At 31.4% G+C, this 13,525-nt stretch overlaps 2 protein-coding genes across 2 annotated transcripts; one reads left to right on the forward strand and one right to left on the reverse strand.

The window, feature by feature from the left end:
* The first annotated feature begins 238 nt into the window (after nt 1-238).
* On the forward strand, nt 239-6,220 carry LOC129880812 (leucine-rich repeat receptor-like protein kinase TDR). Its single transcript, XM_055955015.1, has 3 exons — nt 239-2,396; nt 3,092-3,583; nt 5,638-6,220. The coding sequence occupies exons 1-3, from the start codon at nt 239-241 to the stop codon at nt 6,036-6,038; spliced, it is 3,051 nt and encodes a 1,016-aa protein (XP_055810990.1). The 3' UTR covers nt 6,039-6,220.
* Nucleotides 6,221-6,354: 134 nt separating this feature from the next.
* Nucleotides 6,355-11,105, reverse strand: LOC129873372 (QWRF motif-containing protein 7). The gene is made up of 5 exons (XM_055948459.1): nt 10,467-11,105; nt 8,867-9,103; nt 8,010-8,099; nt 7,154-7,261; nt 6,355-6,429 (listed from the first exon to the last, which is right to left on the reverse strand). The coding sequence occupies exons 1-5, from the start codon at nt 11,103-11,105 to the stop codon at nt 6,355-6,357; spliced, it is 1,149 nt and encodes a 382-aa protein (XP_055804434.1).
* Between the last annotated feature and the right edge of the window lie 2,420 nt (nt 11,106-13,525).

The raw sequence follows: 13,525 nt of genomic DNA on the forward strand, positions 1-13,525 counted from the left end.
CGTGAAAAGTATTTTAAAACGGTGGGAGTATAAGTTAAATCCTTTTTTGAGGGATTATACATATGAATCTTTTTCTTTTCTTTTTCTTTCTCTATCTCTTCACACCAAAAAAAAAAAGAAGTAATCATCATGAAGAAAAATCAAATTCTAACCATCAAAACATTACTTACCTTAAATTTACCTCTCATCTTTACAAACTCTATTTTTCTCTATCAAATTTTCCTACAATCCCAAAACCATGAACCATTTCTTTCTCACTACAATTTTCTTCTTTCTCATACAAATTTCACTTGTTTTCTCTACTTCAAATTTTCCTCTTCAACTCATTTCACTTTTATCCTTAAAATCTTCTTTTCAAGATCCAAACAACACATTTCAAGATTGGAATCCTACAAAAACTTTCTCAAATTTTGGTTCACAACCCTTTTGGTGTTCATGGTCAGGCATCAAATGTGACACAAAAACAAACCAAATTACATCACTTAATCTCTCAAAGAGAAATCTTTCTGGTAAAATTCCACAAGATATTAGATTCTTGGTACACTTACATCACTTAAATTTAAGTGGAAATTCATTTGATGGACCTTTACAATCCATCCTTTTTGAATTTCCATTTCTTAGAACACTTGACATTAGTCATAACTCTTTCAATTCAACATTCCCTCATGGGATAACGAATCTCAAGTCCTTAGTAAACTTAAATGCCTATAGCAACAGCTTCACAGGCGCGTTGCCTATAGAAATTGTTGGTTTACAGAATCTTGAGTACCTGAATCTTGGTGGCAGTTACTTTACTGATGAAATTCCGGCGAGTTATGGGAATTTCAACATGTTGAAATTCCTACACTTAGCCGGAAATTCACTCAGTGGTAAAATACCAGTGGAATTGAGTTTATTGAACAAACTTGAACATCTTGAAATTGGATACAACAATTATACTGGAAATGTTCCAGCTGAATTATCTTTGTTATCGAATTTAGCCTATCTTGATATCTCACAAGCTAATCTTTCTGGTGAAATTTCAATTCAGCTTGGAAATTTAACAAAGCTTGAATCTTTATTTCTTTTCAAGAACCATTTTATCGGTACAATTCCTCTGAGTTTTTCCAAACTCACATTGCTGAAATCATTGGATTTATCGGATAATCGTCTCTCAGGCACAATTCCATCAGGATTTTCAGAGTTGAAAGAGCTGAACATGTTGTATTTGATGAACAACAACTTGACAGGTGAAATACCAGAAGGGATTGGTGAGTTACCAAATCTTGAATTGTTAGCACTTTGGAACAATTCACTCACTGGGATTTTACCGCGAAAGTTAGGATCAAATGCAAAGTTACAAAAACTTGATGTCTCCTCAAACAATTTATCTGGCCAAATTCCACAAAATCTTTGCCTCAGCAACAACTTAGTTAAACTCATCCTGTTTTCGAACGAGTTTACTGGTGAGATTCCTTCATCCTTAACGAATTGCAATGCTTTATCCAGGTTGAGAATTCAAAACAACAAACTCAATGGCTCAATTCCATCAGGATTCGGGTTTTTACCAAATTTCACTTACATGGACATCAGCAAGAACAATTTTTCAGGGCCAATTCCGAAAGATTTCGGAAATGCCCTGAAAATGATGTACTTGAACATTTCGGAAAATTTATTTGGTAGTAGCTTGCCTGAAAATATCTGGAACGCCCCGAATTTACAGATTTTTTCAGCAAGTTACAGTGGCCTTATTGGAAATCTCCCTGATTTCAAAGGATGTCAAAATTTGTACAAAATCGAACTTGAAGGAAACAATATCAATGGTAGCATACCATGGAACATTGAAGACTGTGGAAAACTTATTTCTCTGAATCTTCGACGAAATTCATTAACAGGAATCATTCCCTGGGAAATATCTGCAATTCCTATAACAGACGTTGATTTGTCCCACAATTTTCTCACAGGGACAATCCCTTCAAATTTCGAAAAGTCTAGAACGTTGGAACATTTCAACGTGTCATATAATCAGCTCACTGGTCCATTACCTTCGTCAGGGTCTATATTCTCAACGTTCCATCCTTCGTCTTTCGTAGGAAACCAAGGCCTTTGTGGTACTATCATACATAATCCGTGCAGGACGGATGAACTCAAAGATGGAAAAACAGTTTTTTTGAACCATTCCAAGAAAACTGATGGTGCATTGATAGTATGGATCGTGTCTGCAGCAATTGGAGTAGTAATAATCATCCTCATCGTGACAATTCGATGTTTCCACTCGAATTACCACCGGAGATTTCCATGTGACAAGGAAATCGGACCGTGGAAGTTGACAGCATTCAAAAGGTTAAATTTCACAGCAGATGATGTCCTCGAAAGCATAACAATCACAGACAAAATCATCGGAATGGGGTCTGCAGGTACTCAACGGATTTATATTGTTAGTAATGAGTTCAATTGAACCCGCAATTTCATTAAATATATGTGGTGGAAAAATCATAAAAAATTGGACATATTTTTCTTTTAAAAAAATGCTAACATCACCTAGGCAGGTTGGAAGTGTGGACTTAATCAATAAAAAGTCTCAAATGGAAAAGTAAAAGTTGGGACTAGATCTTACCTTAAAAGTTATTATGAATATTAAGTTTTGAACTCACTTCAAATAACTTCGAACTTAAATCCATTAAAATTATATTCTAGATCTGCCCTCTATCTATAGATATAATGTACATCCCCACCTTAAACTCAAAATGGGGTCCGTATGCAGGTGGTGGATGATGTATAGTGTCAGTGAAGTTGGAAATTGAGAAATGTGCAAAATCTCTTAAACCTTAGTTGTATAAATATTACATTTCGAACTCATATTTTCAAAGAAGTGGAAATCTTGAATATTAAAATTATATTCTAAATCTGCCTGTATAGATATAATGGTACAATTTCCTCCTGAAACTCAAAATGGGGTCCGCAACTAGTGGATAATCTATAGTACTGTTAGTGAAGTCGAACATAGAGAAATCATGTGCAAATCTCTTAAACATTAGTAGTAATTTTCAAAGAAGCTTGAATTGTGAATACTAAGATTATATTCTGAATCTACCTCTATGTGTGTCTTTAGGTACAGTGTACAAGGCGGAAATGCCAAGTGGTGATATCATAGCGGTGAAGAAGCTATGGGCCGGGAAGCAACGTAAGGAGACAACGAGGAAACGACGTGGAGTCTTGGCAGAGGTGGATGTATTAGGCAATGTAAGACATAGGAACATTGTGAGGCTACTAGGTTGTTGTAGTAACAATGAATGTACTATGTTGTTGTACGAGTACATGCCTAATGGTAGCCTTGATGACTTGTTACATGACAAGAACAAAGATGCAAATTTGGTTGGTGATTGGTTTACTAGGTACAAAATTGCACTTGGTGTTGCACAAGGGATTTGTTATCTTCATCATGATTGTGACCCTGTCATTGTTCATCGTGACCTAAAACCTAGCAACATTCTTCTTGATGGTGAAATGGAAGCTAGGGTTGCTGATTTTGGAGTTGCTAAATTGATTGAGTGTGACGAATCTATGTCCGTCATTGCTGGATCTTATGGCTACATTGCACCTGGTAAGTAATTTCGAATTGAACTTAATTTTTTTGAAATTATTTTCAACGATCAATTTAATTACAGCATACATGAATTATTATAATTCGTGGTGATTGAGCTAGTTGTCAGTAAAATTACTAGGACTTAATTACGATGGAAAACCCTAAAATATTGCTTGTAGTTACAACTTTTGAGGTTGCCATGAAAAACCATAACTGAAAATCACATTTCTTATAGTCGAAATCATTTTTTAAAACTATCTTAATTTAATTTCATATTATTTGTCCAACTAACACTTTTAATATTATTATTATTATTATTATTATCATCATCTTTAACGCTTAAAAAGATCATCAAAATATTTTTAATTTGCCAATATTAGTAATATTAATAATTATATAATCACTAAAATTATTATCGATAAATTTGTCAATATTAGGCCTGATATAAATAAAAAAAATGGACATATGGATCTTTAATATATAATTTATTGAAAAATATTTTTCATTAACCAGCCAAAATATTTGAAAATAACTTCATAAAACTGTTTCCCACAAAAGACTTTTGTAAACAAAAAAAAGTTGGATTTATTCATGCTTATTATTTTAAGGTTTAATTTGTGCTTTTTTTATGTTGTTTTATGTTTATCCAAAAATGTTTCGTCATCCTGTCGGTTTAGTCCGTTGTGTAGGGTGACAAAAAGAGTCCCTTGCGTGCTTAAGTGGTGTCACGTCATTAAATGCTTGTATATTTTTGGTGAACTTCATGATTTTTCTTGGTCGTTTTAAAAGTGTCCTCTTTCTTTGTGAATCAGCTTCTTGCTTAAACAAGGGCGGATTTAGAATATTCTATGTGAATTTTTGGAAATTCAGTATATAAATATAAGAAATATAATTTGAAAATGCATAATACATAAATATAATTTTTAATTTGGCTATAAGTGATAACTATGACATCTAACTTTACTAGTGTACAAGTAGGTATTTTAATTATTCAAAACTTGAACAAATAGATATATTCGTCCTACGTGGCATCATACATAATAATTTTGTATCCTATATGGTATCCTACATGTATTGTACCACGTAAGATATGTATGTCAACTTGTTCAATTTTATACAAAATTAAGTATGATGCCTTAAAGTCTCAAATGAAAAGGCATAAATGTTAGCTGAAGCCAAGTTAAAAAATATATTTATGTATTATGCCATTTGCGAACCTACTAAAAGAGTGTGTTATTGGTCCAGTAGCAGAAAAGGAACCTTAACTATCATGTAGGCCTTCCTTGTTTTAATTTGAGAGAAGTGGAACCATAAACTTCAAATTGTGGGTCTGCTTTTGTAATTGTACGAGTCTTATATGGCATAATACATACAGTTACTAGTAGAACTAGGTTACATTTTTTGAACTCGTGCACCAATATTCCAAAGAAAATTTGGGATATGTTTCTCGAGTTTTATATACGAGGAGCATAGCTGAATTCAGAATTTTGAGTTATGAGTTTTGAATTTTAAAATAAATATTTTACTTGTTTCTAAATAAATTAATTATACGACTTTAGATCAAAACTACTTTCTTCTTTGAAATATTTTGAAGCTAAGAAAACTATTTAGTCAGTAATAGGCATTAACCTTTTAGGGACCATGGCCACTATTGCGCGTGAATTATCCCTTTGGCTCTTAGGCTTTTGATTTTCACTTTATGTTATTTCTTTGGACCCTCAAAGATTTTCCCAAAGTATTAGGTGAATCTTCATGATTATAAACCCCATTAATTTATTAGTCCTACTATATTCTTTAAACTTAAAAATTCAAAAGTCAAATACTTTGGGCTATAAAAGCCAAAAGCTATGATAACTCAAAACTCTTATGCAAGGTAGTTATGATTTCACTTAATTATCTATCTTAGCTTGCGAGTGTTAGTTGTAAATCCAAATTGAATCAAATATAGTCCTACCAAATATGTTTAGGATTGAACCTCTATACATTTTATTTATAATAGCAGATAACCTGTCCTCTTTTTTTTTTAGATCATTGATACAACATTTTATGTTTATATATCTTTGATGACGCAGAATATGCATATACATTGCAAGTGGATGAAAAGAGTGACATTTATAGCTATGGGGTGGTGCTAATGGAAATTTTGTCTGGGAAAAGATCGGTTGATTCAGAATTTGGCGATGGAAATAGCATTGTAGATTGGGTGAGGTCCAAGATGAATACAAGAAACGGTATAAATGAAGTGTTGGATAAAAATATTGGTGCTTCGTGTCCTCGAGTGAGGGAGGAAATGATGTTGATGCTTAGGGTGGCGTTGCTTTGTACTAGCCGGAACCCGGCTGACCGGCCTTCCATGAGGGATGTTGTGTCCATGTTGCAAGAGGCCAAGCCCAAGAGGAAGTTGCCGGGAAGTGGTGGTGACAATTCAATTGGTGTTTTTTCTTTGGCACAAAAGGCCAATGTGGAGTGTTAATATAATTGGAGATTTGGGTTTCTTTTTCCTTAGTCTTTTGTTTTTTTATTTCTTTTCAATTGTGGGGGATTGGTATAATCGTATAGGATAAGTTAATGTTTCCTTTTAAAATTTTAACTAGTGGAATTTCAGATATTTTGAATTTTGAACGATTATCTGTGAAATTATCTCGTAATAATTATATACTTGTGAACTAACAAATAGATATCGATATTAAGGATTATAAAAAGGCAACAAAAATATAATGATATTAAGTAGATCTCAAAAAATGAGTGTTTTAATTTGGCTAAGAAAAAAAAAAGATCTTTAGGATATATTAAGCTCCTTCCCATCTTGTTGTCCTCTCCTTAGCCAATTGGATACAATGTACTCTCAATGTTTCCTCTTCTACCTGCAAATACAAAGAGATCATTAATTTTGGAAAAAACATGTACCCCTTATAGAGATGCACTAAATATGCACTAATAGTTACAAATAAGTCATTATAAAAAAATATAAAATAAAAAGATATTTTTTGTGGCAACTCAGAAACATTGTGTTGAAAAGTCACTCTTTATCAACTCTTTGCCACAACAAGAACAAAAAGATTAAGGTCTCCACACACAAAATCTTGAATCCATATCATTAGCTTAAAAGAGTGGGGTTATAGTCGATGTCAATTTTTCAGTATCTAATTAATCCAAAATCGAACATGAAACTTTGGTTTCATTTGGCTCTTTTAAGGAGATGCGTGAGCCAAATTTAAGATCTGAACACAATTCGAACAAAAATAAGTAAGAATTTTTTTTTATATAAACACACGAGATAGATATTATATAATAATAGAAGACGATTCATCAATTTTAAAATATTCTGGTAACTTGTGCTAAAGAGTATGAAGGTTCGAGTCCTCTTCAAGATATAATATTGAAAATATTCATTATTCATTAACTATATATATACTCAATGAATGAAAATCTTGATCCCATATATCCAGTACTAAATGAAAATCTTGACCTTTCGTAATAAAATATCATAATGAAATATATATTTGAATTGTGGTCTTTCATCGAATTCTGCATGAACTCCTCTTAATAGTCATCAAAAAATAAAAATAAACTAATAAAAGCTCTAACCTCTAAAGAATCAACTGTTTTTAAATGACTCTCTAGCTCCTCCAAGAACTCTTCTTCCTGCTTTAAAATTACTATAAGTTGTGTGAGCAAATAACACGACTGTTCAACCTGGAAAAATCAATCACAAGAAGAAAAAAAATTATTAATTTTTCCATGAACATCTTTTTAAGTTAATCGTAGAAAACGCACTTAAATTATCTTTTTTTCGAGTTTCATACCTAGACTAGTTATTGTTTTTAGCTATATATATCTAAATTATCACTCCCTTTAGGCTTATATTAAAGGCATAATACATAAATATGTTCTTTAAAGTGATATCATTTCACATTTATGCCCTCCAACTTGGATGTGCACAAGTAGACACTTAAACTTGTATAAAATTGAACAAGTAGACACACATGTCCTACATGACACAACAAACGTAGGATGTCACGTAGGACATAAAATTGCCATGTAGGATGCCATGTAGGATGTCATGTAGGATGAATGTGTCCATTTGTTCAAGTTTTAGATAGTTAAAGTGACTACTTGTGCATTGGTAAAGTTAGAGGTAATAGTCGTCAGTTAAAGACTATTTAAGGTCATATTATGTATTATACCTATATTAAAACATACTTCGATACTAAAGTGGCCACAAATTTATTTTCAATTAACAATAGACGCTTATAGGCTAACATAATATCGAAATGTATTTAATACGAATTAAAAAGAAAGATAATGTAAATATGTAAATTAATATCGAAATGTATTTAATACGAATTAAAAAGAAAGATAATGTAAATATGTAAATAAAACAACAAACAGTTATTAAGATATGACATTCGTAAAAAAGTCCCAGTAGATAGTTATTAATTACCTGCCATTGCATATTTATAATAAAATCTTGGATACAGTCCAAAACTTCCTCTGCTGAGATAATAGCATCATAAATCGACATAACTTTTGCCTGTCCAAAAATAGTAGAAAATTAATCTTCTCACATATTTAATCTTTATGCTTCAATTAGTTAATTATTTCCCATTTATTATTAGAAAAATTATATTACCGAATGCTGCATTTGTATTATTAAATGCTCAAATACTAAATGCAATTAAATTCTGCAGGCAATAAGAGAAACTAAAGAATAAATGGTGTGTCTCTGGTACCACTAATTAAATAATTAAAAGATATATTCTTTGACAAATACTTCCTAAATTTCAAATTATTTATAGAGATTTTTGAAAAGAGTTATCGAAAAGTATTTGTTTTTTTAGAAATTCAAAATAAAAGTAATTACTTTTTCTTTAAACTTGATAGTAACTAGTTCTTGAGACTCGCGGCTAGAAATAAAGGTCTTCCTCACTGTAAATCAGTGGAAAATTTGTGGAACCGAATCAACTCACTGAATAAGTGCATGGAAAATAAATTTTCATTAAAATAGTATAAGCTTCCTAATTTTTCCGTATGAAAATATTACTATATTTCTATTCAATCAAATTACCTGTGTGAATAAACACTAAATATTTTTCGATAGGAAAATAGTGAATTTTTATTAGTGATTACAGAAACCTCCATAGAGTAAATATTTAATGAGGAGAGCTTATATCTTAAGATATAAATAAGGGTAAAATAGTAACACAAAAAGAAAATCTTTTTAATTTTTTTTAAAAGACATATCGTCTAAAAGAGAAATACGACAGATAATTAGAGACAGAGGGAATAAAAATTAGATACCTCAGCTCCATCAACAAGTGGAAGACAAAGAGAAATTGCTGATAATTTTCTTGCTACCCTTCCAACAGCTTCAGAATTTTTCAACTCTAATCTTTGCCACTCTCTAAGTAAACAACCTTGAGAGTTCATTATCTTGTTTATTTTTATATCATGCTTCATTTTTTGGACTTCAATTTTCTTCTCAGCTGTGAAATTTCTCATAATTGAAATTCTTAACCATACATTGAACACCTTCTTCTGTTTTCATCACCAAAAAAAAAAAAAAAAATGAGAATATGCACTAAAGAATATGAAACAAAATCGAAAATAGACAAGAAATTGTATAAGACATCAACCTTAATTAAGTTTATTGCATTATCCAATTAAATTGTATAAATAAATTTAATAATAAAATATTAACTCAATATGTATACACATTACAAGAAATATTTTTTTTTAAAAAGGGAAAATGCTAAATTTGGTCTCGAAAAGAAAAGTAGGTTGTCAATTCAACAACTCCCCTTATATAATATCGATGGACGCTACACCGCTTAAAAATTAAGAAAAAGGCAAAAAAAATTTTTTTATCTAATTACACTCCTTTATTTATTATATTTTTCATTACTCTCATCCATTTTAAAAAATTACAAAAATCCATTCTTTTCATCCGGATACATTAATTCAGTAATCCGGATACATTACTTCTGATTCATAAATTATCTCTATATTTAATGTATATGCTTTAAATGTTACCTGCTGATACATAAAACCCTAATCAATGTATTCAGATTATTGAATTAATGTATCCAGATTACTGAATTAATGTATTTGGATTATCATGTTTTTAAGAAATTTTTGTAAATTAAAAAAAGATAGAAAAAAATGATAATTAGCCCTTTACACTATGTGATTTATGTAAGTTAAAAAAAACATGTTTCGACCCACTTAAGATGGAAAAAAAATCATGATACATGTCAATATGGTGAAAGACATCGACTATTTATTAGGTTTTTTAAAGGAAAACTAATTTAAATACACATTTTATTTTATTATAATTCTTAAAACTTTCTACTATTTAAAAAAAATTCAAAAATCCTCTCTCGGACATCACTCCTCTCTCGCTGATACATCCCTATCCCTCTCTCGGATACATTCCTTCCCTCTTTGATACATCTCTCCCCTCTCGGATACATCCCTCTCCTATGTATCCGAATGTATGTTTGATGTATCCGAAAGTCAAGTAATGTATCCAGAAGTCCAGTGATGTATCCGAAATCCATAAATTTTAGGGATTTTTGTAATTTAAAAAAGAGTGGAATAATAATATAATTAGCTCTTGACACTATGAGATTTACGTAAATTATACTTTTCTTAATTTTTAAGTAGCTTCACGTGAATATTATGTGAAGTGAGTTAATGATTGTGGCTAATACTTACATGGCACCTACTTGTGTTTTCTAGGACTAGATTTAACATTTTAGGCCTTTATTTAATTTTTTCGATAGAGTATATATATTTTATTTTTTGGTTATTAATTATTTGATTCTTTGAGTTTAGTACATTTAATTAAACTAATAAAATTACTATACCCATGGAAGAATTAATTCATAAAATTTCTTACCTGTGCAACCCTCTTGATTGCAGCCATAGAAGCCTCAACACGAGCATTGACAAATCTCCATTGTACTAATCTATTATTCATAAGACGATACTGATGAAAATCTTCTTCTAGTATCGATGAAACTTTTTTCTGTTTAAAATACTTCAAAACGCTAGCAACACCACCACGACTATCACCATTACCATTACCATTGATGTCCTTTGACGTGTCTATTTTCAACTTTCTCGAGCTAGGTGATTTAGGGACTATAGGCAAAGGACGCCCCGGTGACAATGCCCATGCAGATCGTGAATTATTATTCATACTAACGCACGTTGTTGTTGTTGTCGTCGTTGATCTAGATCCATTATCGCGTTTTTGTAAGAATTTAGCAAAAGTACTATGATTATGATGATCTCCATTTTCTTGAAATTTTTTATTATTCTTGATCATCCTCAATGGGCTAACATTCTCTTCTCCTCTACTATAAGATCGCATTTTCGTGGTTGATTTTGATCGATTGATAAGTTTTGGTGGAACAGATTCAACTGGATGAATTTCTGGGAGTGACATTCCACTTTTGCTTCTTAGTAAACGAGGAGAATTGGCTGGTGATCGAGGAATAATATTGTTGCGACCGCGATTTTTCTCCTTCTCCATTGATAAATTTGATGCAATAATGTTTCAAGGGTTTAATGAGTTTGTATTTTTGGGAGAAAGATTTTAATGTATGAAACAACTAGTAGTAAGAAAGAAATTAGGAAATGTAGGTGTGGATAAACTATATACTATAATTAAGAGGATATTTGGCTAGTAGTTGAGAGCACGTTAATTTTTATATATATGTTTTGATCCTACCAAATTGTAGTTCGAGCCTAACACGTCAACCCAATGAGGATGACTTTTTGAAGGTCAACGTCTCAAGTTTGTATTTAGAATCAATAAATCAATTATTTTGAATTCGGGGAACTTTTCCTTATTAGGACAGTTCTCTATTTTTATGACTCGAAATCAAAAAATCCTCTATGTTTGTCTCTCTCTATGTTTGTTTGTGTGTTAAATTCATATAGAGTTTAACTTCTTCATACTAATTAATCTTTACAATATTAGGTTACATAAAAAGTATCTACAAGTATTCCTTTATAGAGTGAGTTTGTAATTTTGAAAATAAGACAAGTTATTTTCTAAAGGTTATAATATTTAAAGGCAGGGCGAATGTAACACTTGAGCAATGATTTCATATATCCAAATCCAATATTTTTGATATGTACGTTCCATAAATATATATAAAAAATTACTAAATTATCAACATATGTTAGACATGAACCCATAAATTTATCATCATACAATGAATTTAGTGCTAAGAACATCAAAAGAGGAATTCCCCTATGACATGGCAAAGTGTATCGATACGTCATTTTTTGGTACATAAAATTTATTGAATCCGGCCCCTTGATAGCTCAATATATTCACTCATTGTGCAAGTTTACATTTTATTTTATTTTTGAATTTCCTTTATTATGGTTCATGACTTCAATACTACACTCATCAATTATAAATTCTAAAATTCACATTTTATTAAATCTGAATTAATATGTATAGTTTTTTGTATTTTATTTATTGGTCATGTATATAAATTAAATTCATATGTTTATTCATCTATTTACTATTGCTTTGAAATGACATAGACGATTTGAAATGTTCTGAAATGTTTAATACTGTTAGAGTTAAGGAAAAATCATAATACATAAACGTGTATTTTAACTTGCCTTCATGTGGTATTTATGTTCTCCGATTTTGTGTGTGCACAAGTCTATACTTAAACTTGTATACAATTGAATAAGTATACACACAAGTCATAATTGACATCCTACGTGGCTATTCAGGTCCTATGCGGCTATTCACGTCCTATGCGGCATCCTACATGTATTATGTTGTCACGCCCCGGGAGGGTACCCTAGACGTAGCCGACACTCAGAAATTATTGCTGGCTCCCAAGCGAACCACTTGACCTGATCACACATCTGTTCATTCATTCAATCAGCGGAATAATTAAAATAAAGAGGTAATTAAGTGGGCAAATCCCAATCAACAATCTAACTCGAAAAACAAAGACCAAGGGCCAACAAATCGAACTCCAATCTATGTCGTTAAATAGTTTGACAAGAATAATTCAAGGAATTAAAATACTCGATTAACCCATCACTATCTAGTCTGTGAAGCCTCTATCACTACTATCTAATTGGTGCCAATGACATGTTCATGGCTACCTCAAATCAGAATGAAAAGGACTAAACTCAACGCAAGAATAACATAAGTGGTGTCCTCCGAATGTAGGGGAGGACTCACCAATACGCTGAGTGTGAATAGATCCTCAATAGTGCTCCTATTGACGATCTTTTACCTGTCTCTACATCATGAAACGATGCAGGTCCAAATGGACGTCAGTACATGAAATGTACGAGTATGTAATATGGCAGAATAAAATATACCTCAAGGTAGAATAATATCGGTTCAAATATCTCAAATCAAAAAGATAAGAGAGACTCAATCAAGGTGTCATAAGTCTAAAGTAAGAATATGGTTTAGACAGAGACCAATCATATATCATCCAATCGTGTTACAATACAGTTTAATCAAATCATTTATAATTCGATCCAATCCAATCATATGCAATCCGATCAAATCCAATCATATATCATCCGATCCAATCCAATCATATACAATCGGTTCAATCCAATCATATACAATCCGATCTAATCCAATCATATACAATCCGATCCAATCTAATCACATACCATCAAATCCAAATCCAACCACATACAATTCTATTCAATCCAATCACATATCATCCAATTCAATCCAACCGTACACAATCCAATCACATATCATCTAATTCAATCCAATCATATATCATCTAATCCAATCTAATCATATACAATTCTATTCAATCCAATCACATATCATCCAATCCAATCATATATCATCTAATCCAATCCAATCACATATCGTCTTATCCAATTCAATCACATATCATCTAATCCAATTCAATCACATATCATCCAATCATATCAAGCACA

This window comes from Solanum dulcamara, chromosome 2 (assembly GCF_947179165.1).
Source record: "Solanum dulcamara chromosome 2, daSolDulc1.2, whole genome shotgun sequence".
Lineage (NCBI taxonomy): Eukaryota > Viridiplantae > Streptophyta > Magnoliopsida > Solanales > Solanaceae > Solanum > Solanum dulcamara.

What these genes read in the sequence shown, in the direction of transcription:
- LOC129880812 (XM_055955015.1), top strand. Translation starts at nt 239, where the DNA reads ATGAACCATTTCTTTCTCACTACAATTTTCTTCTTTCTCATACAAATT. An exon ending in CATCGGAATGGGGTCTGCAG is followed by an intron (nt 2,397 to 3,091) that starts GTACTCAACGGA and finishes GTGTGTCTTTAG; the next exon opens with GTACAGTGTACAAGGCGGAA. An exon ending in TTATGGCTACATTGCACCTG is followed by an intron (nt 3,584 to 5,637) that starts GTAAGTAATTTC and finishes TTGATGACGCAG; the next exon opens with AATATGCATATACATTGCAA.
- LOC129873372 (XM_055948459.1), bottom strand. Translation starts at nt 11,105, where the DNA reads ATGGAGAAGGAGAAAAATCGCGGTCGCAACAATATTATTCCTCGATCA. An exon ending in CAATCAAGAGGGTTGCACAG is followed by an intron (nt 9,104 to 10,466) that starts GTAAGAAATTTT and finishes TGATGAAAACAG; the next exon opens with AAGAAGGTGTTCAATGTATG. An exon ending in AAACAGTTGATTCTTTAGAG is followed by an intron (nt 6,430 to 7,153) that starts GTTAGAGCTTTT and finishes TTGTATTTGCAG; the next exon opens with GTAGAAGAGGAAACATTGAG.